General features: G+C 46.8%; 2 protein-coding genes across 2 annotated transcripts; one reads left to right on the top strand and one right to left on the bottom strand.

Moving 5' to 3' along the window:
• Positions 1-1,878: 1,878 nt before the first annotated feature.
• TDRD5 (tudor domain containing 5) lies at positions 1,879-20,589 on the bottom strand. Its single transcript, XM_030226665.2, has 10 exons — positions 20,577-20,589; positions 15,070-15,303; positions 13,670-14,119; positions 12,680-12,807; positions 9,578-9,783; positions 8,707-8,913; positions 7,621-7,687; positions 6,521-6,721; positions 5,489-5,648; positions 1,879-2,546 (listed from the first exon to the last, which is right to left on the bottom strand). The coding sequence occupies exons 1-9, from the start codon at positions 20,587-20,589 to the stop codon at positions 5,493-5,495; spliced, it is 1,662 nt and encodes a 553-aa protein (XP_030082525.2). The 3' UTR covers positions 1,879-2,546; positions 5,489-5,492.
• Positions 18,333-24,052, top strand: NPHS2 (NPHS2 stomatin family member, podocin). The gene is made up of 8 exons (XM_009088402.3): positions 18,333-18,609; positions 20,187-20,290; positions 21,151-21,223; positions 21,529-21,611; positions 21,868-22,071; positions 22,406-22,461; positions 23,312-23,390; positions 23,774-24,052. The coding sequence occupies exons 1-8, from the start codon at positions 18,333-18,335 to the stop codon at positions 24,050-24,052; spliced, it is 1,155 nt and encodes a 384-aa protein (XP_009086650.3).
• Positions 24,053-26,611: the final 2,559 nt, after the last annotated feature.

Below are 26,611 nucleotides of genomic sequence, written 5' to 3'. Positions count from 1 at the left end.
TCCATACTCAAACTGGCAGGCTGGGGAGTTCCCAAATCACAGGGTTACCATTTGACACTTGCTGGCTCCCTCCCACGAATTTGCTGCTACCTTTCTGCACACATGTAAGCTCCCAGTATCCACACAGCACCTTCCAGACCCCATGGCATTTCCCCATTCTCAGTTTCCTGAGACAGCAGTGGGACCCATCCCCAAACCTCCCAGTTGCATGCCCAGGCAGCCTGGGGGCAGGGAGTGGGATAAAGGCAGGGAGTGGGACAGAGGCAGCTCCTGTGGGGAATGAGGACCTGCCCACTGAGCAGGATGGTCTTCAGCTCCTCACCTCCCTTGCCCTCCCAGGCCCCCGGAGGAGTTTGAGGCTGCAGGGAGCTGAGCTGCTGAGCACTGGCCTCGGCTGCCACCTAGCAGTGAGCCAGCAGCAGCAGGGACACACTGACTGCTCTGCCAGGATCAGGCCCCTGCTGCAGCCCAGGTGATGCCTCAGGTTTTAGCTTTTATATTTTTCAGATTCTGTTCTTCTTTAGTTTAGTGTGTAAGTCTAGGCTTTATACAAGGAAGTCTAGGCTTCATATTAGGGGATGGTGAGCTCTCTTCACAGAGCAGGGAGACAAAACAATTCCTTCTCTAGCTGGGGACCCAAGGACAAATGATAAAAATCTCAGGCCCAAGAGCCTGATAAACCTGATAAACAACGGTGGGTTGTAGAGAGAAAAACAAGAGAGATGGGCCAAAGCTGTAAATGGACAATTAACTCCAATATGAAAAAGGACCAAAACTTGTAAGTGTCAGACCCTATGATCAGTGGTCCATTTTGGGTTGTGCAGCCCAAGGTGGATCCATTGAGGCCTCTTAAGAAATCCCTACTTTATTCTTTAACTCTGTCTAGTCTCTGTTCTAGGTCAGCCTTCAGAAGGCTTCACAGGGAGGTGGCAGGTGGGGTCTGGGAGACATCCTGCACCATTTGGAATTTTAGGAGGTGGCAGCCCACTCTGGGCTACAGGCCCCTGGTCACAAACCCCAGCCCTTTTCCATGGGAAACAAAACTCATCACCCCATTTTGCTGTTGTCAGTTTGCAGGAGGCACTTGGCACTGCCAGGGCAGCCCGAGCGAAAAGAGGATCTGGGGATCTTCTCAGGACACCCCACCATGGCCTAAGCTGTCACCTCCCTGAAACCAAAAGGGGGTTCTGCAGCAGAGGGTGAGCTCTGAGCAAGCTCAGTGATGAATAACAAATATGTACAGTGAGTGCCCCAACCCAAATATGGTAGCAGAGAAGTCAGGAAACCTCTGAAGCTCCCCACAGGGTTGGACAGCCCCTGCTCCTCAGAATTCTCCTTCCATCTCCTTCATTAGCTTTCCCAGCAGCTGCTTTCTAACCAGCCACAGATTTTTGGTTTTTAGCGGTTTCACATCCCAAACCACCCTTAAATACTGGGGAAAAAAAAAAGAAAAAGAAAAGAAAAAATATGAAAGAATACAATGGTTTGGGTTGGAAGAGAGCTTTCAAGATCAACTAGTCCAATCCACAAATGTCTTATACTAGCAGTAATACTGGAATGGATAAAAGCCTAGCACAATTCAGCTTTTCTTGGTTTGCAAAGGAAGATACCTCTGGCATGGTTGCAGGTGGGCACAAAATGGCCCCTGAAGCCTCTGAAAGGGTGAGGAACACTCCAGGTACCAGAAAAGCAGCTGGATGCCAGCATTCCTAACCAGGGCACTTGTGTTTTCACAGCTTTTCTCTGCATTAACACCCATTAGGATCACTTGCCACAGGCAAGGAGCTACACAAACATGGTCAAGCTTCAGGCTCTCTCTCACTGGATTCCTTACAGATTTTATTCCATATCTTTAAGATGAGATTCCCGAGACTTAGTACACACGACATCCAGCAAATCACAGCATCTTCTTCTTGGGGAAGGAGGTTTCTTCAGCTCTCCTCACAGCAAGGAGTAAAGCAGAGCAGCCACTGTATTAAAAACCAAAATCACATCCCCACACAATGTCAAAACAGCTCATGCACTGAAGGAAGGAGGGATGGGCAGCCAATTTCCCTCTCTTAAACTTAAAGGACACATAACACAATGTGACACTTGGATGTTCTCCTGAACCATTATATTAAAGAGCAGTAACTCAGTACACCACTGGTACAACAAAACCAAACTACTCTCCTGAAAGTAAAACTAACATTTATCACACGTGCTGGGCGTACCTGAGATATCCCACTCCAGGTTTTTTCAAGGGATTAAACGTTTCTGAACAAAAAAACCCTGACAGCAGGGTCATACAGAGAGCCTGTGCTGCTCCAGACAGCCTTCCTTGGCAGCAGCTCCAGCTTGTCCCCTCCTGCGACACCTTCCTTTTCAGGTTGGGCAGCCACTGAAGTAGGCATGGGAAGTGGCCAATCATGCAGCTGCCAACACTGCAGAGAGCAGGGCAGGAGGGACACACAGTTCCTGAGGTGGCCCTTGGTCACAGAGCCCAGAGCATGGCAGAGGCCAACCATGAGACTCCTGGCAAGATGTTGGTCTTCATGTTTCTTCATCTGCATAAAGGAACACAGAAAAGAAAGATCAAAGCTACACAAGCAAATCCAAGAGCTTCAGTGTAGACTGAAATCCTTTCTGCCTGGACCTCACCAGGTCATGGAAAGAAGATTTGCCACTGCACACCTGTTTGATGAGTCTGACATGGTATAATGCAAGGATCCCTCTCCTCTTGCTGCTCCACCTCCACTTCCCCAGAGGTGGGATATCAGATGTGAATTCAGTAAGTTTTGTCTAGGGAACCCTAGAGACAAAGTTCCAAGGCATAAACAGCCACTGACTTTGGCAAGGAACTTAATCCACCTGATAAACTGAGTAACTCTTGTATGGGTGTTGAAATTCTTAAATCATTTGGAAGATGGAAGACAAGCACCCACACAGGGAACTCAAAGGGTTTACAAAATGCTATGGCTGAGAGACTGAGAGACTCAGTATGAAATGAACACTGGAGTGGAGAAACAAATATTTCTGCATGTGAGCAGCAGAAAGTCTAGAAAAGAGAACAAAACCCAACAATGAGAGAACTAACCCTCAATTCATTTTACTCCCATTAAATAACTAGAAATCCATTTTGCTGCACAAAGGCCAACCCGATATATTGCATCCAGCTGTTTATTATTGTGGCATCTCCAGCCCACACAAACACCAACATTTCCATCTGTCCCAGCAGCACCAGCCTTAGGATACCCAAGAGGGGCTGCAAAACTCACAGCACAGTAACAGACTGCTCAACTTTCTGCCAGCCAATTTTGACTGATGAATCTGTTCATACTGTCAAGGGGGCACAGCATGAATGGTCCAACAACGGGCCCTGCTGGAAAAAGTTTATATCTGATCTGGGTCATCTTGTCTCATTTCTGCAGGTTGCCTGGAGTAAATAAAGGAGGTGTAAAGGTCTTCCACTGACTTGACTAAGACAGCAGGCACTGAGGACTCTCCAAGAGAACGAGGTGTCTGCAAATGTACGTAAAAAAAAAAAAAAAAAACAGAGAGGGTGCAATTAGTGCACACTCAGCTCATTAGCTGCCCTGATCTTGATTATCTCTCAAAATTTACAAAGAAGTGGAAGGTCAGCAAATGGGTAATTAAAAAACCAGAACAACAAGGCTACACAACAATAATCCCCCAGTCCCCCTGGCCAAAGGGCAGCTTTTCCTCCACAGCAAGCTGGAAGGAGCCATAGATTATTACAAGACACAAGGCACCCTATCTTTGCAAAGAATTAACAGCTGTCTCATCTCTCAGCAGCCCCACGCAGAACCAGTGACAGCAATGACAGAGGGAGTTTCTGCAAGGAGGCAGGAGCTGAGTCAGAGGAAGACCCTCTGCATTTTTGCTTAAGAATTCAAATTAAATTTACATTTCAGGGATGCTCGCTCATGTCTCAGCCACAGATGAGAGCTGATGTTTGTATTTTTTAGCTCAGTATGGAGGAGAAAACTAGTGAAATGACAGACAAGCAGCAATTCAACCACAACTGTTCAAAAACTGGGTACTTGCTCTCCAGGCTGCTTCAGTTGTCAGAACACAAGGAGACTGTGAGGCACTCCTGCAGCAGCAAGGATGGCTGGGCAGCAGGAATTCAGTGCTGACAGGATGCCAAGACAGGCATCACTAGAGCCCAATTAGCCAACTACTCAGCTGGATACCAGCAACCCACTGAAAACCTCTGCTTAACATGCAGGAAAAAATATGAGTGTTAGGATAAGGCTACAAGATGATTTTTATTTCTTCTTACCACCCACACCACTTCCACTGAGGGACAGGATGCATTTACATTCCTCTAAGTCTTCAAATCATCACCTGTGTCTGACATTTATGAATCTTGCTTTAGTCAGCTAGGCAAGGAACTCTCCAGATTCCTGCACTAGAAACACAAACTCAAGATATGCAGTCTTCCCCACACTACCTTCTTCCAAACACACACAATAACAGAATGGTTTGTGTCTTTCAGTTCATTTGATAAACTGACAGAGCAAGGACATTAATATCCAAGACACACAGCTTACACAGAGTTTCTCTAGCACAGAAACATAAGTCGGGTAGGAAAAAAAAATCAAGAAAATTAGTACTTTACAAATTACTAGCATTAGACTTGCTTTTACTCTTCTTTCAGAGCAGTGTCAGAAACAGCCCCAGAGCAGGCCCACTGCTGAACACCTCAACATCGGTTTGAAAGGTGTTTTGGTCCCTGTAGTAAAATGTCTCATGAAAATACTACAAATTAAATAACAAAGAAAAGGGGAGAGATCACCTGCAGACAAGTGCTCCTGGTGTTTCTAATGGTTTCACCCTAGACTGCACTCAAGACCTGGGGTTTACTCCCTGCCTAAGCTCTCTGTTCAGCAGTTAATCTAACTGTTAAATAGCCAAGGGCTTCCCTTGGAACATGCTCTGAAACCCCAGGTGTAAAGCACACACATATGAGTTATTTTTTTAACAAAGCTGTAGTTGTACAGAACCTTATCCCCAGCAACAACCAGGACTGCAAATCACTTCCTTTCAGGTCAGTTTAGGATGAGCAAGACCCTTTACTGCAAATATTCACCACTAGCACTTGTGGACTTTCCCTGCATTTACAGACTACTACCCTGAATTATTACATATCCCTTGCCAAACCCCAGAGATCTAAGAGGAAAACACACTTCCTGCCTCCCAGGGGTGCACAACCATGGAAGTGCCAAGTCAAACTGATCATGAGAACCTGGCACTGCTCTGAGTTCTCAAACTGAAATCTGAAGTCAGCAAAGGAATCAGAGAACAGGCAGCTAGAAAGGTATTTATGGTCCACATAAATAATAGTTCTCATATTATGTTTCTATTTGCTTTTTAGAAAAGCAGAAAACCAACTCCACAGAAAACTTCCATGGGACTAAAACAAGACACATCTGCTGAGCCCTGGAGCTGATTTCATGGAATGACAGCTGTGCCAAACTCTCACCTGGTCACAGCTCAGCCCCATTCAGCTTCAATGTTGCTGTTTCCCTGTCTGCATCTCGAGATTCCTGCTGCAAGCGAAGGTCTGGCTCCACCACTTCAGCATTCCCCTGCTTTCCACTGGGCTGAACATACAAAGCTGAAGGATTCAGTTCCTCAAATTCCTAGAACAAATAAAAACCAAACCAGAACAGTAAAAAAAAACTTCACATTGTTGCTACCACAAAGAATAAAAGGATGCAGTAAATCACTAACAGGTCAGCAAATGGGTGAAGGTGCACAACACCCAAGAATTAGCTCCAAATTCTTGCAGAAATGGCCTTATTAAGAAAATCAACTCCTCTTTTGCCAGCAGCAAAATTTCTCAGCAATACCCCTCTCCCCCAAAATTGGGTCTACACATGCAAAGATACCATGACAGGATTAGATCCTGTCAGAACATGCATTCTGCATCTGCTGAATAAAACAGATAGAAGCACTCCAGGCTGTAAAACTCAGCTTTCTGCTGAAATACAAAATCATGGCAGTACCTTCCCAAGGGTTTGCACAATCCACACAGTTCTTACTGGAACTGAGCTGAGACATGCAAACAGGGCCACAGGTAAGCCTAAAGCACAAATGATCTGGCTTACAACTGGTGTGACAATAGGCAATTACCATGATTATACCACCCAGCACTGTCCATTTCACTGGCAAAATATGACAGTTTGTAAACCAAAACCATTTCCATATCAACTTTTAATCCATTGCTAGAAGACAGGCTGAAAACAGTTTGTTCTGCTAAACAGAACATCTCTGCTGTACCATCAGACTCCACCTTAACCAAAAGGCAAGCTCTCCACATAGAGTTAGACACTCTGGGATGCAGTCACAAAATGAAAAGCTACAGGAAAGCAGGGAATAACAGTTTTGCTCTTCACAAAACCACTTGCTTCAAGGTAAGAATCTTCCCATTAAGAATCTGTCCATTTACAGGTACCCAAGCAGGGATCCTTCCCTTCCCCTTCCTTTCAGCACCACTCTCCTCCCTTCTGACCTGGGAAGGGATGTTCTCCCCACAGACATCAGCATATCCCATATCCCTCAGGACAGAGTGGAAGTAGACATCCTCCTTGGTGGATGTGTCACACAGGAAGAGGTACAGAACACCATCCACGTATTCATCCACAATTCCCACAAGCTCCTTGAAGCGACAGAGATGCTTGAACAGGAGAATTGCTGCACTGGACCACGTACCCTGAAGAGGAAACAATTTAAAATTACCAAAAACAGACCAATATCCACCACCTGAGACTTTTCCTTGTGGTGGGCACTTGTCAAAAGCCAACTCAGCTAGGCCAGGCCAGTGACAAATACAGCAAAGTCAGGCAGACAAGCTTCCCAGCATGAAACTAAACCAAACTATCCCAAAGCCTGCAATTCTCATTACACTGGGAATGCCCTTTCACCCTAAATACCTACTTCCAAACATTGTTCCATGGCATTCACCAGTGATTTTATCCCAATTGCCTAAAATACAATTGTTTGTTGGGTTTTCTTTTTTAATTCCTGGAATCACAAGTCTTTACAAACATTAAAAGTACCAAAAGTTAGTAAGATGCTGCTAAGCCTCACCACAAGGAAAACTATGATTAAGCCTCAAAACCCAGGGGAAATAACTTTTTAAAAGCAACATCCTTATAAACACACAGGCAGCAACTCTGGCTTCTTGACCAAGAAGTTTCCCATCACAGAGAAACTTTCTTATGACCTCTGTAACTCTGGCTGTGCTAACTGCCATCTAACCAACTCACTTAAAGCTCTGTTACAGAAGTTTTTAAAACAGAGGGTTGGAGCTACCAAGGCTTCAGAAGGACCTTGGGGAACTACTGGCAGGGAGAGGAACACGTTTACTGTGTTGCTTCACAGTAGCCATCTGTTTCTGCAGGAATATAAGCAAGAATGCTTTGATGGCAAGGAAAGCACTGAAAGGGTTATTGCCTGTAGAGCAGACACTCCCCCAGCACTAATTCTGCTGTAAATATCAACAGGACCTGAACTCATCCAAATGTTTGCCCTGGGCAGGAGAAAAAGACAACCTCTACTTGATAACTCCTCTATATATGTCAATAAACAAAACTGCATGTGGACACCTACCTCCACAGGTTTTACCCATGCCAAGGAACATGGGATGGCCTGAGCAGGCAGCTTCAAGTAGTGCCACCTAAAATACAAAGCAAAACCATTACAGCAAAAGCAGGGATCAATCAGCAGAAAAGCAGAACTTCCTCCTCTTCTGGGTTTTACTACCAGTTTAGGAATGCAGAAGGATACACTGGATTGCACACCATGACTAAAACCCAACAGCAACTTCAGAAAACACTCCATTCCCAGAGAATGGGCACAGCAAAACCAGCAATAACAACTGGTCTCTTATGCATTCCCTGGCCCAAGAACCTTCCCATCAAAATCCTTTGTGGAGACAAAGTTACAGACAGAGAACCATGACTTTTGAACCAAAGAATGCCAACAGCCAGGCACAAGGAGAGGCAAATGAGGGGGAAGACACAAATATGGAAAATGGGCTGAACTGCAGAGAAAAAGGACCTCTGACATTGCTACCTGGGTGATGTGCCTTCAGGAAAATGTGTATATCCATTCATGCAGCCCAGGAAGGAGCATTAAGGAGCTGGCCCTGAGATGACAGACAGACAACAAGAGGACAGACTGAAGAGTGAAGGCAGATACAGGAAAGGATTTAGCAGTGTACCCCAGGGGCCATTGCTAGGTCCAGTATTGCTCAATGTCTTCATTATTGACCTGGGGGATAGGGGAGAGTCTACCCTCAGTCTGCTGATGACATAAAACTGGCAGGAGTGCCCTAGAGGGTCAGGTTGCCATCCAGATAGATCTTGACAGGATAGAGAAATGAAGAGACAGGAACCTCACAAAGTTCAACAACGTCCTGCACTTGGGGAAGAACAACACCAAGCATCAGCACAGTGCAAACCAGCTGGAAAGTGTCATTTTTACCAGGAGAGTGACCAAGCACTGGAATGGGTTGCCCAGAGAGGTCATGGAACTGTCATTCTTGGAAACATTCGAAAACCATCTCAGCATGGTCCTAGGCAGCCTGTTCTAGACAGCCATACTGCAGCAGGGAGCTTGGACAGGATGACCTCCGGAACCCTAATCCAACCTCAGCTGTTCTGCAATTCTGCTGCCCATGGGTAATTCACTTACTTGAGGAATCTCAGCCAAGACTTCTGGACAATTTGGAGGTGTCCATAGTCTGCATAGAACACCTCTACCTCCTGGGCATTGATCACACGGTGGATGATCACACGGTACCACCACTTGGAGACCATGACACAGCAGAGCTGCCCAGGCCTCACTGCAGACTCAGGCATGATGTATTTATCAGAAGCAACTTTATGTGAGTAAACATGTCTGTAAAAGATAACAGTGAGAAACCAGCCTTAGGAGGATGCAGGAGATGAACAAGGAGAAATATATGAAGCATCAAAATAATCCTGACTTTTTAAAGTCCCCATGATATGAATTTTCAGGAGTTGTTTTAATAGACCCTTTATATCTCTGTTCTGCCACACTTAAAACTGAAATGGGAATTGGAACACCAAACTTTCAACATTTGAATGATACTCTTGGGGTCCAACAAAGTTAATTAATGGGGATTAACCAGAGGCTAAACACAATCATCCTAATCATTACTTTTTTACCATTACCTTGACATATCAGCATTTCTCATGAACCAGGATCTGCAGTACTGGCCCAGGTGCAGTGTTGGAGGTGGAAGTAAAAGCCTTAACTGAACACATTAGCAACAGCTGCACAGACAAGATACAGGAACCCTCCAAGCTCCCCTCCATAACCCTTCCAGGCTTACAAAGTCCAGAACTGCTAGGACACAGACAAACCACAGGAACTGCTGGCGACCACACTTATTGCTTGTTAGTTAAAAGGGATGCACATTTCAAGTAGTGTTTCAGGACAGCACCAGCATCTCTGTACCAAGTCATGAAACCAGCAGTGATCATCACCAAGGGCTGGGTGCCCTGCTCACTCAGCACCAACACCCACAGCATGCTCCCACCTCATCTCAAACATCAGATCCTGCAGTTTATAGGATGCTTCTGTGCTGCAGACGTGGATGTAGAACTGGCTAGGAGAGACGATGAATTCCACAATGACTCCCACCAAGCACCTCCTCTTCAGAGGTGGCAAACTGCAAAGGCTTCTGTCCTGAACAGCATCTGGAGGGATTTCTGGAATCCGTGGAAACTGCTCAAAACCTTGATGCTACAAGGGGATAAGGGGGAGATGGCACTCAGATGTCTCATCATGCTGAACTGAACACACATCTTTTCATTAATTTAAAAAATAGTTCTGCTTTCCTGAGGACTTGTGAATTACTGAATATCAGAGAATCACAACAAATTGGGCGAACTTGGATGAAGACTTTCCCTGTGATAGAAACAATCATTTTCACACTCACTTTCTTTCTTCCCTCCAGTTTTAAGAGGGTGCAACAAAAATACCTTGCTCATATTCCTGCAAGGAACAAAGCAGAGGAATTGAAGTCAGGTCACATATTTAGACAAAAGTAGTGAATGACTATTGCCTAAAAAGCAAAACAAAATCAAACACCAAAACCAACCCACCTCTTTGCTGGATTTTATTGGAAAGATATTATTTCTATATTCCATGACCATGAAAAAGTATATGATTGAACCAGCAAAACTATCTGAAAATTATTCTGAAGTGACAGAAGACATGAATGCATCCCACTTTCACACTAGAGCTACTTCCCAAAGACAAAAGCAGTCAAAATCCACAATTTCTGTTCTTTTCTCCCTTTAGACAAATTTGTACAAGTGAGCTGTTCCCACAGCTTTCAATTTTTCATTATTCTAACTGCTGAAAACATTATTTCACTTGAAGTAGTATGGATGGGAGCCTTAATCCAACATCAGCTACTTTCACTGCCTCAAGAGCTTTCTTTTGTGCCAGCAGACAGCACTTCTCCAATGATTAAAGTCAAAACCACTTCAATTTTACTTATTGTGAGCACAGTAAAAATTGTCACTGCAACATACATCAGGCAGGGTGTGAGCAATTCATATTCCAGCACACTCCCTGTTGCTTATTTCTAAATTCAACTGCAAACCATAGGGTTTTGCAATAGTGGCTCTCTTAATCACTGTGTAAAGGTGCAGATCATAGAATCACAGAATATTCTGAGTTAGAAGGTACCCACAAGTATCATCAAAGTCCAGCTCCTAGACCTGCAAAGAACCACCCCAAGAATCCCACCATGTGCCAGAGAGCATTGTCCAAATATTTCTTGAATTCTGGCAGGCTTGGTGCTGCGACCACTTCCCTGGTCTCTCCTTCTGCAGACTGAGTAAATGCTCGTCAATATTTTGGAGCTAGAAACTTTGACTAAAACATTTGAGGTAAACAGTGAGTTAACATTTTTGAGTCTAGGGGCAACTGAGGGAATTCTGGCCTGAGCAGCAGCATTGCCTCTAAAAACCCCTTGCAGTTTCACAAATTTCACAAATTTCCCCTAGCAAATTTCACAAATTTTCTCTGTGTAGTCCCTGTGAGTGGTGGCATTTCTAAGGCACAATCTTGCTCTGATACAGCTCTTCAGGTCAGACTGTTACGGGCACACATGAGCTTTATATGATAGCTCACATATTGTTAGTGACAACAGACATTTCTTTGTAAGACACAGGGGATGTACACTTGAAAAGAAGCTCACAAAATGCAACAAAGCTATAAAGAGATAAAGCAAGTGCACACAGTGTAAAATCAGGCTTTATAAGAGGTATGACTTGCAAGAGAGGCTGACTCCTTGCCCCAGACTGGACTGGCAGCTGCAAAGAGGGGTGTGGGTGATGCTTTCTGTCATGGCAGCAAGAAAAAGCTCCTGAGAGAAGCAGCTCTGTCTTCTTTATCCTTCTTGGAACTGAGCAGATGGACTCAGCCCTAGTGCCCCATCTGACCCTGAAAACACTTCCAGGATACCTGGCAGCAGGGCAGGGATCAGGTTGCATCTTTCCCCTCTGCCTTGCAGCATCCTGATGAACAAATGTCCACTGCACACCCAAACAAACCCATTCCAAATTGCTTTCCTCCTCTTTGGGGCTTTTTAAAAACAAAACAGCACACCTGGTGTTTCATAACAAACAGGAGTTCTACAAACATCTTGCAAGTCTTGTCTTGCTAGGATCTTTAAATGGGTTCCTTCTGCAATACCTAGGAACAAAAATCTGGGGCTACCTAGACCATATCCCCTCTTTCATTGCCTTCACACAACCAGACTTGTGGTTTGACCCAGGGAAATTCTCAGTAGACCTCATCACACCAAACTAAAATTTCTTTAAAGGATCAGAAGAGGCTGCCAAAAATCTCTCAAGTGCTACACAAAGTCCAATTCATAGCTCCAGGCTTCCCAACTCATTAGAACACAAAACACCAAAGTCAGGAAGAACCCTTGGGATTCTTTCCCTCCCTCCAAGTTCCAATTGTACAGCAGGGCATAGCCACAAGACAACCTTGGCAGAGGAAACAACTCTAAGCAGGAGGATTTTCCTGAGAAAAAGAAGGCCTAAAGGTGCTCAAAAGAAAAAAATAAAGGAGGGACAAATTCTGCCAAAAAGATTTAGCAGTTCAAAACCTCTGCACTGCTATTCTCCAACCTCTTCTAAAATCACACTGCTAAACAAACAAAATAATGATCATTTCCTACCAAAGAGCAGAGTTGTGACTGCAGGAATCAAGGTCACTGAGGAACATTCCCCAGCTCTGTCAAACTGGTTGACACTGAAGCCCTGTCAACAGCAGCAGGGGAAATTTCACACAACTGGTCTCACAACAAAGTTATCAAAGTCCAGTTACAAGTAACTATAGCAAAAGGTATCACCACTCTTGTAAGTGAGCAAGATAACACCTAACTGGCATGGGATGAGCTGATAGACCTCAAGACCAAAAAAGGACTGACTCTGGATGGCACATAAAACTATCAACTAGGTCACTATGAGTCTGCTTGCCTCCAGAGACATCTAAAACAGGTACAAAAATGTTTGGAGGCAGTGGTGCCTCAAAAAATGCAAACTCAACAGTAAAAAGAGTATCACCCCTTGAAACTGACAAGAAAAATCTACAGATCATTTTCCCAGCAACTTACCTGCTTGAGGTGATCACCCAAATCTACTGCTTGTGTTTGCACTGGCTCTGAATCCATTAGAGTTGCTGCCTGGTAGCAGCTCTTTGTCTCACAGGTGGGTTCCAAAGAAGGCATCTCAGCTGCACATGCTGCTGCAAAGACAATAATTTGGCTGTTATTCTTTGTTGGACTGATACAGTGTTGCATAATAAGCAGAAAGGGAAAACATAAAAAATGGAAGTCTGAAAGCATTAGTGTTGTTTTCCTCAATACTTGTAGCATTCACAGCCACATTAATGAGGATTCACTGTGTCAGTAAGTTAAAACAAAACAAGAACCACTTGGTTTTGTAAGCAAGCTAAAGGTTAAAATCCATTGCTAGAATAATGCTAAAATGTATTTTCCCTGGAAAAGCTGTGAATTTGGGAGGAACTGCATGTGATTATCCACCTTCTCCCACAGGTTTTATGGGAATGATGAGGGTATCTGCAGTCCTGTCTCTTCTGTGGAACACTGTAGCCATGCCTTTCAGGCCAGTGCTAAATCTTCAGTCTCAAAAAGTGTATGGCAAAAGCTTTACCAGCCTGCAGAGCAGACATTGAGAAGATCCTTTTGCACCTATTACCTGGAACTAGAAATTCCAGTCCTACATACACATTCAGCAAGCCCATACTCTGAATGGGCTAATCAGCCCTCCTTTCACCTCACACCACAAAACAGTGCCAAAAACCTTCCCGTTAAATTCTCTGCTACCAAGACAACTGCCTCGTGACAGCTGCTTCTGCAGCACTCAACAGCCCTTCTGTGCCAAAGCCCAGGGGAATCAGGACTTCTGCAGCAACTGGAAATGCAGCAGCAGAAACTTGAAAGGCAGTTGCTTGGGCCACAGAGCTTGGAAGAGCTACGTGCTTTCAGTTAAACACACCACCTCACCTGGCAGCAGCTCTTCTTCCCGAGCCTCACCTTGAGGCATCTTTTCTTCCTGAGGCTCCTCTTCCTCCTCAGCTTCACTTTGAGGCATCTCTTCTTCCTCAGCCTCACTCTGAGGCACCTCTTGCTGTTCTATCTTGCCTGCCAAGTACTTCCTCAGGACCAGCAAGGAACCTGCCTTTGTTTGCTCAACAGCAATGGAATCAGACATGCTCCTGAGGACTTCAAACACGGACAAAAACCCATACTGCCTGTACTGGAACACCCGGCCAAAGCGTCTGAGGAAGGCCTTGTCCAAGTCTGCCAGCAGAAGTGGTGAGGAGCTCAGCAGGTCCTGCAGCTCAGCCTTCACCACTGCTGGCAGGACAGGAGTCCCAGCACTCAGAGGCTGAAAACTCTGCAGACTCCTTAAGTTCTTAGTGGTAAAAGCAGAATTGGCCTTCGTAGCAGTTTTCTTTGATGCCTTGCGTGTCTTTACTTTCTGGTTGGCAACCAGCTTGGCAATCCCTTTGGTGGAGTCATCTGCAATGGCTGCAACAGAAAGAAATCAATAGACAACCAGAACAGTGAACCATTAAAAGCTCTACACTGGCTAAACTCCTCTTCGTTCCTTTCTTTCCTCTTCTCCACACCCCTTCCAGAAGCAGTTTTCTCCTTCAAAAGCAATCACACTAAACCACGGCTGATTTCCAGCAACCTCACCCTTTGCAAACTGGACTGAACTATTTTTAAAAGCCAGCAACCAGTTTGCACCCTCATCCCTAGAAATTCAGACCACGCAGGAAGGCAGGTAAAATTCTTGGCTGCAGGATCACAAACAAAAACCAAGCTGCTGAGAGTTTTGCTGGGAAAGCAGAATCACAGTAAACTCTCACTACAGAGCACTCCCGGCCCAAAGGTCTCCCTGGAGAACAGCCCAGGTCTTTTCCAAGCTTCTAAACAACTTTTTCTTGTGTTACTGTAGCACTCAAAAAGCCCCCAACCATTTCACCCTTACCAATCAACTCCTGGCAACTGCCACTTGTTGTCACAACTCTTCCCCAAAGAAAAAGAAAATAAAAAGATTCTTTGATACAGGCTAAGCTTCCTACGGAGTCAGGTACAGAAACCTCCACAGCTTCTCTCGAAAGGCCCCATCCCTGGTTTTGGATCCTGCTGTAGTTTGCATTTACAGGAAAAAGTGATACTTACCAGCTCTAGTGTACACATAAGGAAATGCTATGTCAATTTCTAAACCCAGTGCAGAGTGAAAAAGTGTACAAAAATAACTAGAAGCATGGGTGACTTTTTCAGGAGGGAAGAGCACCAAAGTCTTAAAAGACAGACCAAAATGCAAGAAGAAATATCAAAGACAAAAAATTACCCAGAGTTGTATGAGAAACAGATTACCAGATACGTAACATACAGTTCTGCACATCTGAACATCACTCCAGTATGAGGCTCCAAACAACTCCTCCATCCACTGGGAAACAAAACCTCACCTTTGAGGATTAAAGCACCATTCTTAGAAGAACAGATTTGGACAACTTCAGGCATTTGTGTCACCAGCTCCAGGGTGGACTGGAAGCCCAGGTCGCGCAGAGGGAGAGGTTTGCAGACCATGGCCATGTACTGCTCCTCCAGCTGCTCTGGCGTCAGGCCCGCTTTGGCAGCGATCAGCATGGCCCTCACCTCCTTCTTCAGCACCTCCATAAGCTGCGCCTGCTTCAACGCCTCTGTACTAAAGGGGAACACAAGCACGCAGATGACAACATTTGTACCACAGCTGCTCGTAATCACATGGAATTTTAGCTTTTCCCCACTCAGCCCCTGAATGCTGGCAGCAGGTTCACGAACAACCCCTGTATTCACCTGCCAGCACCCCTCAGTTTAATGCACCCTTAAACCTCTGCCAGCACAGACACCCTGCACGTCCACACTGCTGCCCGAGGACATCCCACCCACCGCCGGGTGCTCCTCGCAGAAACCCCAGTGACCGCCAAGGCGGGGGTTCGCCCCTCAGCCTCGCAGGGTCTCTGTCCCCACAGACATCCCCGCTCCCCTCAGCCCCCTGCCGGGACCCCCCGACCCCACACGCACGGCGCCATGGCTGCAGCCTCTCCACGCGCCTGCGCGGCGCCTTTCCCGCCTTTCGGGGCGTGAGGGCGGGGCGGGGCCGCTCCTCGCCCCCCTCACGCCGGCCCGGGCCGCCATTGCTGCGCCGCTGAGGGGGAGCGGTCGGCACCGCCCTCAGCGCTGAGGTGGGATGGGCTTTCCGCTGTCTCGGACCGGCAGGTGGATACTGCTCCTACCTTCTTCAAAAAAAAAAAAAAAAACAAAACAAAAAAAAACCCAAAAAAACCCACAAAAAACAAAAAAAACCCCACCATCCAAAAAACCCAAACACCAAGAAACTATTGGAGAAGATCTCTGAGATGATCGACTTCGACCCGGCACCACGACGTCAGCCAGACCAGAGCATCGAGTGTTATGTCCTGTCTTTCCTTAAAGACCTTCAGGTGATGTCCCCACCTCCCTGGGCACCCTCTTGCAATGTCTAACCACTCCTTGCCGTGAAGAAATTTCTCCCTAGTCCAACTCAAATCTCTCCTGGTGCTGCAGGAGACTATGTCCCCTTGTCCTATTTCTGATTGCCTGACCTGGCTACACCCTGCCGTGATTGTGGTTGTAGAGGGTGGTAAGGTCTCTGAGCCTCCTTTTCTCCAGACTGATCTCCCCACAGCTCCCTCAGCTACTCCTCATCAGACTTGTGCCCAGACCCTTCCCCACCTCCATTGCCCTTCTCTGGACTTGCTCCAGAAACTCCATGTCCTACTGTTATTAAGAAGAGTCTTGTATTGTAATGAATCTTTATAATTTTTTTTGTCCCATCTAAGAGGAAAATCCACAGTGGAGACACAAAAAGTATCTTAGGAAAGAGCCACACACTGAACAGGACCAGTTCCTTCAACATAACAATATTTAAAACCAGATGTGGTTATTAAGAGGAGTCTTGTATTTTTTTCAGTGCCATCTGAGAGGAAGATCCACAGAGGAAACATTGACTTTCCAAAGGTCACAGACTGTAGTTAAAGAGGGGTGCAGTGGCTGTTTCCTAAGGGCTCACAGATATGTGAGAAACCCTCTTAACTGCACAGCTGATTTCCACACAGGACTACTCTTCAGACTAAAACAGGAGCTGAAACTGTGCATTTTGGGGCACCCATCAGCATGTGCTCTCAAAAAATCTCCTCATTTCAAAAGATAGCAATGAAACACATCTCCCTGGCATGGTGGAGTCAGGACCCACTGGTTTAATAAAACACCAGACAAAACCAGCGTGTTGCAGGTTTGGAGGTGTTAAACATGCCAGGGTGCTTTTGACAAGACACTCACTAGAATCCAAAATCAGACCTGAGCTGCCTTTTCCTGTTGCTGCTTAAAACACCACCTGCCTTTTCAGCAGCTGAAGACTATCTCTGCCAGTCCCATGAGGGCCAAGTGATAGACACAAAGTGGAAAGGGTTTCTGGAGTACTTCCAGAGAATACATACTGTATAAAATTATTAATTACACCCCATTTACACCCAACTCTTCTCTGCCTTTAGACCTTTCCATCCATCACTTCCCTGGTGACCTGCTGACACAGCACCCAGCACAGCAGAGAAAGGAGGCAGCTGGTGCTCCTGCCCTCCCTGCCTGCAATATCCTGACTCCAGGTGGAGCACAAGTCTCCAATCAAACAGGAATCTGCGGAAAAACAAGATCAGCACCTCTCCAGCTGTCTTCCCAGCTCCCTCCAGCCACTCCTCCACACCAGGGACGGAAATCCCTGAGCTCAACCTTGCCCTGCTTTAGGTCCCAGGTGTGTCTTTCTATAGTGTAATTTCTAGCCAGGTGCTGATTTCTTTAATACAGTTGGTGACTTTTTAGTGTTTCTTCCACAGGTTTCTGCAGACGTCAACACTGACTGAGCAGCATGAAAAGAGAATGCTCCTATGTTTGCTCTGCCATGCTCCTGCTGTGGAAAACTAGGGAGGCATTTAGGCACAAACTGTTTTGGTAATTTACAGTTCAACAGCTCTAACTCTGTGATGGCTCTCATATTAATATGAGGAAAACTGGGAATCACCCATTCAGGAAAGCTGGGACCAGTTACTTTCTCTCCTTGCTAAAATGTGACCCTAGAGAGAGGGAGGTTTCTGCCATTGTCCATTTACAGTGCCAGCCAAAGGGCTTCTGGAGAGCAGAGCAGTGTGAGATTGTACTTACCCAAACGTTCACCACAACACCCTCTCCAACCACTCCTGAGTAAGCCACTGGCCTTACCAGCAAAGGCTTTTCACCCTGGTGTCTCTTCTGGGCCACTCTCACCTTTTCATATCTTTGGGGCCACATGCCTGACAGTTACTTTTAGGTTGTTTTTCAACACCTTTGCAGAAACTGTCTACTAAAAATCACCAGAATGCTTCTGATTGCATTTTATTTCCAAAAGCATAGATGCAAATAGAATATTCTCTTGGGGTCCACCCTGTCCAGGTCTAACTTTCCTTCCCATCAGTGCATGATGAGAACAGAGCAGCTGGAAACAGCTTGCTCACTTCACTGTCCATTATGCCTGACAAGCCTGTGATGAACTTGAAAAGAGCCTCCTTGATGTGACACCTCCCCCTCTCTCCTCCCCTCCCTGCCTTTCCTGCCTGCAGCAATAAATTTGAGCAGTACTGGTTCTACCCCCCGGGCAGCTGTGTGCTCCTCGGCACAGATGAGGATGGAGAAGAGGTCTCGGAGCTCTTCCAGAGAGTCTCACAGAAGACGCAGAGAGTCCCCAGCTGTGCAGGGCAAACGGGAGAAGAGAGAGAGCAGCAGAGAAGCTGGCAAAGGGAAGGGAGATGGAAAGCAGGAGAAAGCCAAGGAGACCAAGAGCACTGCGGGGAGCGATGGTAGGGTGCACACCTCCACGGTGGTGGACGTGGATGGTGTGGTGTCTGATGAAGAAATGGAGGCAATGGCATTGCTGGATAGTGAGCAGCAAGAGGAAGGTATGGCTTAAAGAAGGGAAGGGGTTGGAAAACTGTGGGCTCTTTGGTGCTGCGTGGGTCACAGTGTGACTCTGCTCTGGTGGGTGTCATCACACCCACCTTACACAGGCATGGTTATCCTCAGGATAGGATATGGGAGGCTCCAGCTAGCCTCCCAGCCAGCTTCTGCAGGCTTATTAGCACCATCCAGCAAAGCAGTGAACCTGGATACAAGCAGTTACATTCCCAGCATCCTGCATGCTTCTGCTTGCTACTCCCCAGTTCTGTTCACACTCTGGTCTCTTCCTTTTCTTGCTTGGCCTCCTTTAGGTGGATGGCATTGGCCTTACTGCCAGTTCACAGCCCAAAGAACCTTGCTGCAGGGAAAAGCTGCCCTTGAGGTGCACACTTGCCACTCACTTGCTGGATAACCTTTAAGAGCAGCTCCTCTCCACGTGTTTGTTAGGCACATTCCCAGCCTGCTACAACAGAAGGGAGCATCGTGATCCTTTTGGCAATACAACTGGGCCTGTTTGGACCCAGCATCGCTGCAGGTGTGGCAGATGTCTATTACAAGAGGCAGCACTACTTGTGCTCTTCCCTGATAGCACTTCTGCTGCCCCAGAGTGACACAAAGGTTCAGACTTGCTCCTGACTCCCTGGGAACAAGCTTTTCACAACTTCATCTTTCTGCCTCCATTACAGGAATTAGAGCTATTGGGCAGTGCTTCGGAGCTCTAGTGGCTACACAGATTCTTGAGATCTGAGACTCCCTCAGGACCTGGTGGTTCTGCAAAATATTTCAAAGGCAGAGGGGCAGGGATGGAAGGGTTGGAAGGGATTAAAAATGGGAGGGGTGCTTACTTCACAGTTGGAAGTCCTGATCCACTCTCTGGTTCCATCTGTTTTCATGCCATACCTGCCATTTTTTCCCTCAGACAGGAGCACAACAAAGGGCAGCCAGAGCAAGATGACCCACACTAACTTTGGAGAGATGTAGAAAGTAATAATAATCTGGCCTGACCAGGCCAGTCACCCTCCAGCACCTTGGGGTGACTTCTTAGAACACAGGAAGATTTTACTGGCACCAGAGGCTTCATCCCACTGCGTTTGAGAGCTGGGATGCAACTAAAATCCTAATCCAAAACAACCTGAAATACTCTGATAGAGAAGGGCACCTCAGGCTGTGCACGTTTAAAGTTCTCTCTTATTTATAATCTTTGTCTTTAGCTCATCTTTCCAGACAAACTTCAGGGATGCCAGCTCAGCAAAGCTGCCCATTCCAAGCCTTTCAACCCTGCTTTGTAGCCCCAGTTCCTCAAGATGAAGTCTGCTTTCTAGTCAAGCAACCATGGAGAAGCATGGCTCAATTTTTGTCAGTAAAGCAGAGACAAAATCTGTCCATCCATCCTTGCTACTCCTGGCAATCTGGAGCAGGGAATGTTCCTTAACTCCCCTCCAGAGAGAGCCAAGTGGTTCATTTACAGTGAATCCAGGTGAAGGACAGCAGTGAAGCTGATGTGTGCAGGCACTTGTCAGGCTATCAGTATTTTGGGAGCAGCCCTCTTCTAACAGAGTTCTGTTGGATTTCTCCCTAGGTGTAAAGTCTCCTGGTCTGGGTGTCTGTGAGTGGCTTTTGACCATCTTGTCTTTCCTGTTCATCATGCTGACCTTCCCCATTTCTGTCTGGTTCTGCATGAAGGTGAGAATAGCCATGGGGCCTGTCAGGATTTGGTGTCTGATCTGAATGTCACACACTGATTCAGCATGTATTGGACATGAGCATAAAGGGTTTTTTTGGTATAAGGCCCCTATTTATACCTCTTCAATTGTCATTAATTTTGTTTTGTCCTTTATTGCATGTTGCTACAGCACAGGGGTCCAGCCATTGCCTCTCAAATACTCCTGCTGAAATACCAGCAGGAAGGAAAACTTGCAATTTTTTTAAAACAAATTGCAAGTGTGTTCAGACACGTCCCCCAGCCTACCTAGCCCAGACATGGCTGCATTACAGCAGCAGGGTAAATAGGCTTTAAATTCAAAATTTTAAGAGAGATTGATCTCTCAGTTAATAGCAGATTTTCCCTCTTCCTCTCATTTTTATTCAGCATGGCTACAAGTAGGCACTTGTAGGCATTTTGACTTCTCAGGAAATTTCACATTTGTCTTCTTATCATCAAGAATGTAAGTATTACAGCTCAGCTCTTAGGATGAGCAAATTTGCCTTGGACGGAAACGAGCAACGTGAAACATTTTAACTCAGGTTATTTAAGTTTGGCCAGGCTATAAGGAAGCAAAATGCTGGATCATCTTGGGAAACCCTGGGTGGGTCTAACATGGGCTGCTCTCACCAAATCTCTGTCTGTCACAGGGCTGCTCATATTCAAGGCTGGCCAGCAGTTCTGGGCCAAGGGTAAAGTGACTCAGTGACAGGTGATGCCACAAGCACCTGAAATCCTCCCTTTGCATGGCTTTTCCAGAATAAACTTCCTCCTGTGCGTTGAGGCTGCTTTTCCCAGTCCTGCTTCTTCCTCTCCAGCCTGGATTTGTTTCCCTCTGCAGGTGGTGCGGGAGTATGAGAGAGCCATTGTTTTCCGACTCGGGCACCTCCTTCCTGGCAGAGCCAAAGGACCCGGTAAGGTGTTTACTGAGCTCCCCCCAGCCACACTATCTCTTCTGCATGCTTTACCAAAGCTCACATGCTGGTGCCCTCCAAGCAGACATGGCCAGGCAGGAGATTTGATGGTTTTTGTTCCCTTTCTTTTAAGGGCCAGTAGTTTCTGATGCCTTTTCCATCACAGAAACAGTTGAAAGTTTGAGCCTATGTATTGCTATTCTTTTGTAGTTCTGCATGCTGAACCCTCTCCTGTTCTCCAAAACAGAAGAGGTAATTTTTGCAGTTCTGATGATGAACCTGCTGTCTTTCTCTTCCTCCCACAGGCCTTTTCTTTTTCCTTCCCTGTTTGGACACCTATCACAAGATAGACCTCCGCCTCAAAACCCTAGAGATCCCCTTCCATCAGGTATGGCTGACACACCCTCTCTATACTAATTTTGGAATGTTAAATCTTATGCTTCCAACCTTCATCCTTGCAAAGAAAAATTTCAAAAAACATCTCAAAGTAACTTCTAGTTTGCTCAAGATCCATCAGTAGCAGAGGTAGAATCTACAAAGAAAACCATTCAACCAGTTTTCATCATTCTCTCAGTTGTGTGCTTTTCTGTGCTGCCTTAGAGTTGCCAGGACCAGCTCCATCTCCCCTAATGTCTTCTACTCAGGTGGTGACCAAAGACATGGTTACTTTGGAGATAGATGCTGTCTGCTACTACCGGTTGGAAAACGCCTCTCTTCTCCTCACCACGCTGACCAGCGTCTCCAGTGCCATCCAGCTGCTGGTGCAGACTACCACCAAGCGCCTCCTGGCACACCAAGCCTTCTCTGAGCTTCTGCTGGAGAGGAAGAACATCAGCCAGGAGATAAAGGTGCTTCTGTGGGGAGGGAGAGGCAAAGCAAGGGGTGAATTGAGGCTCCAAAAGAAGCTCAGGTGGCCAGTCCTTCAGAATCAGACACTGGTTTGAAGAAGGCTTTCACACTTGGAATCAGTGTGGACTCCAGTTAAATCACCCCTGTGGTTCACACAAATGGAAAGTGAGGGAAGTAATTTTATTTCTGAGGGGCCTAATCCGGTAGCACACTGAGCCTGATAAATCTGCCTTACAGTCCTGCAGTTAAATCCCTGCCCTGTGTTGCTCCCTGTAAGGGGTCTAGGCTAGGGCTGCTGTTCTCCTTATGCTCTTAAAATATTTGTCTTCATAGGTGGCTTTGGATGCGGTCACAGGCTGCTGGGGGATCAAAGTGGAGAGAGTAGAAATGTAGGTAGGAAATTCTGGTAGAAGGGGATTCTCTCTCCTTTTGCAAGTACCTGTCTTGTGCTCCTTGCTGTTGCCTGTTCCTCTTCCTGCTTTGCCTCTGGCTCTCTCTTTGCAGGTGTTCTGCACAAGGTAGAGCCTCACCCCTCTTCAGCCTCATGTAAAATTTCTACATCAGTTCTTTCTCCTGCCCTGACAGCCAGAGCAGGATCCTTAGCTGGGATCTCAACACCCTTTTGCTGCTGCTGCAGGCAGAGTTTGCACCCAATTCTGGTAGCCCAAAAGGCACAGCAAGGCATGGAACTCTCCATGTCACACTCTACATCAAAGGCCCTGGGGTCTCAGCACTGGTAGGGATGGGCTCATCACTCAAGTCTGTGCAGAAAGGGGGGACTCACTGATCACACAGAGGGACATGGAAGAGAGAGCCAAGCAGTGAATGAATAAATCTGTGAATGGAACATTCCTGTGCCTGTCTTGAGAGCTGTCTCCTAGTGGAGTCTCTGCTGCCTCACAAAGAGTGAGCTTAAACTATGAGCCTCAGAGACACAAGGAGATCTCCCTGCTGGCTGGTGATCATCCCTGGTCACTAGAAAACCAGGCTGAAAGAGAAGGTTGGGAATGGAGATAGAAGGTTAAAGTGAGACATGCAAAGAGGTACGCCCAGGGGCAAAGAATATGAATGAGCTGCTCTGCAGAGACCTACTGAGCCCATCCCAAGCCTCAGACTGACCATCCAGTGCTACCAGGAGAGCACTGATAATGCCTGTCTTTACTACCACAAGAACAGTGGTAGTAAAGAACCAGCTAATGCCTGTTAGAACCCAGCTAATGCCTGTCTTTACTACCACAGCAACAACGTGCAGCTGCCTGCTGAACTCCAGCAGTCCCTGGCTGTGGAAGCAGAGGCCCAGAGACAGGCCAAAGTCCGGGTATGCCAACATCTGAACACTTCTCTTCTCCTTCCAAAGCATTCCTCCTCCCTTTCCCACCTCTGGTTTGAGGTCCCTGTGTGTGCCACACAGGCACACAGGTCTGGGTTGAGATGTTTCCTTTAATTCCTGAACAAGAGCTGAGTCTAACAAGGGGAGCTCAGTTGTGAGCTCTGATAGGCCTGGTAAAAACATGCCAGACATGAGCTTCCAGACTTGTGCAATGCCAAGAGGTTAGTACATGCTGTGATCTTCAAGGGGCAGGAATGTTACAATCACGCTGACCCCGAAAATTTCATCATGGCAACCTTCCTCTGTACCAAACAGCCTGTGCCCCCTCACTCCCAGCCTCACAGAACCTTCCTTCTTCCCCTGCTTGGTAGGTGATTGCTGCAGAGGGGGAAAAGGCTGCTTCCGAGTCCCTGCGGATGGCAGCTGAGATCCTGTCCAGTGCTCCAGCTGCTGCTCAGCTCCGTTATCTCCATGCACTGCATTCCCTTACCACAGAGAAACCTGCTGCTTTCATCTTGCCCTTGCCTCTGGATGCCATGAACCTGGTCTCTTCAGCTACCCATAGCTCTCCAGCTGTGAGCAGCCTCCTCACAGGTGCCACAAAGCTCCCAGAAAATCCAAAAGACAAGAAGGACTCGCCCATGCTCTGAGGGAAATGGTTCCCACCTTGCTCCTGCTCAGAAAGGAGCAGGAAGGCTGACCCACTATCAGGTTCTGACCTGGAGGCAGGAGGGAAAGCAGCTCAGGCCTGCAATATAAAGTGGATTGTACATGGAAAAAGCCTCTACTTGTTTTGGAAAGGAGAAAATGTGGAGTGCAAGGAGCAGGCCTAGCAAGTGTGTGAGCAAGGGGATGAGGGAAGTGGGGTGTCATCCCTTCCCCTCCACAGAGCCAGATGCACCTTGACACATTACAGCCTGGCTCTCAGGGTGTGATCCATCTTGCCCCATTACCTTCCCCTGTGTCCTTACATGTCCCCCATCCACAAACCAAACAGCCAGGCAGGTGGGAGAGGGAGCATGACAATCAGTGAGGGAACAGCATGCAGGCAGGATGCTGGGTGCTGCCATCCTGGTGATCCTGCAAGGAGGGAAAGAGCTGGGTCCTTGTGGTGTCCTGGGTATGGGATTTCAGTAACCACCCACATACATCCCCACAACCACGGTGTTTAGCCCTGGTTCTGAAGTAGGAGGAAAAGGAAGAAGGTGAGAGGGCAGCCTATTTAAAGCTTCCCTGCCGGGCACATCTGCTGTGCAGAGGAAAGGCTGCGCTGCTGCTCGCTTCCACAGGGTGGTGAGGCAGGACAACGTCTGAGCTCGTGGGCACTTCAAAGCGTTAGGGCGAGGTGACCTGCTTAACCAACGCCCACTGGGCTGACAAGGGGAATCCAGCACCACTGGCTGAGAGCCTCGGGAACAGTAACACCTCTGCCCCCCTGCAGCTGCCTTGGTAATTTTCACACATGGAGAACCAAGAGAGTTAGTTCTCAAAAATCCTAGAAGCCTCAAAACTCCTATGAATCTTTCCTGCCTACAGCTGTTTTAAATGGCCAGGAACCTACAGGTATTGCAGTCCTTTCCCTTGGCAAAAATCTGGAGCACTGTCAAAGGAAATATCCCTGCACTCAGATTTTCTGATCCTGGTGCCCTTTATGTGGACGTCAGCTCTGCTCCTGCCCTTTTATTTGACCTACAGCATCTCCCCTTGCTTCAAAGCAGATCTCCCTGCACAGCCAATCCCAGCACCACTGTTCTGGTGCTGGTGTCTTGTGCAGGTCAAGAGACAGGGCACTTTGTTGCCTTTCTCTTAATTGCCCCCACATTGTTGGTCATGATGTCCGTGCCTAGCAGGGGGTACTCAGCCAGTCTCTCACTCTTGAGTTTTCATTTATTCATAGCTCTTTGCCTGTTGGTAACTCTAACTGCTCCCATGACGGCTCCACCGTCTACAAATATTTGCCAGCATTTTTACAGCTGGCGAATAGGACACCTGGCCAACCAGCCCTCTTACAAGTGGCTGGGAAGTGGGAAAAATCCACCTCTGAACTTGGCAGTGACCACACAAGCACCCTGACCTGCAGGTGTAACCTCCCTTTTACATCGGTTGCCACTGTAACCCTTCCAGGGGAGGGGGCAGCAGGATCACTGTGGCTCCTGCTGGTGTGGCTGTGGTACATCTCAGGAGTGATCTGCTCATGGAAAATTTGCTATGTGAAATTGAACAGCTCTGTCTTCTTCCACTGGGGAACATGAGCTGTGCAGTTACTCCTCTAAAGCTGGTTCTGGTTATTTCTCATGATGCTGGAATAGACCCTTCTTTCCCAACCTCAAGGACATAAGGGCAAAAGGGCATAATACTACAGAGTGAACTGCAGCTGATCCTTTCTCTGGACACTTCTTTGGCTACATTTCTAACTCTGTGTAAAATGATCCATCCCCACCAAGATTATTGGCACAGGAAGGACCAACAGCTTTTCAGATAAAGTCTCAAAGGAACAACACTTAGCCCAAGAACTGATGTCAGGAGACACACAGCACTATGTCAGGGCACACGTGAATCTGCAGAAGCCAGGCATGGGTTTTTCAAACATGTCACTTTCTTACAGAAAGGCAAATTATAACTAGAGCATCCTGGTATAACTGGTATAAGAGCATCCTCAGTTCCAAAAAGCATGCCTTGTTCCAGCAGGATCTTCTCTCTTTTACATGTACAGAGCCAGCAGAAACTTGTCATTTTACTGCCAGGAGATACTAGGCTCAAAAGCCTTGCAGAAGGAAAACCTAGTTTAAAAATGTACTTAAGGATTAGTGATAGAAGAAGTTTCCAAGAGAGAGTTTACTCTGAGGGAGTTGGCAGGTGTTGTCTGAGCTGATGTGATTCCTGACATTTTCACTGCCTGCTCTTCCAAGCTGAGAATGGGTCGAATTGCAGTCATCCTAATTCCTGTACATTTTCCTCCTAATCAGTCAGACAGCTGGTAGCTGAATCATCTGAAGCTCAGAGGATAAAGAGAGTACCCACTAACTGATACATAACCAGGCCATGCTGGCACTGAGGTAAAAAACCCTCTTGATATGAGAGGGAAGAGATGCAAACAACTTGCTTGCATCATCCAACAGGGGTGAGACAGAATAAAATAAAGCAGCAAGAAGAGATTGATGAGTGCAAACAGGAGGCAAGAGAGGTGTGTTGAGTAGAAATTTGATTGT

This window comes from Serinus canaria, chromosome 8, assembly GCF_022539315.1.
Source record: "Serinus canaria isolate serCan28SL12 chromosome 8, serCan2020, whole genome shotgun sequence".
NCBI lineage: Eukaryota > Metazoa > Chordata > Aves > Passeriformes > Fringillidae > Serinus > Serinus canaria.
The sequence above is the reverse complement of the archived record's forward strand: the minus strand, read 5'-3'. Positions and strand labels throughout refer to the sequence as shown.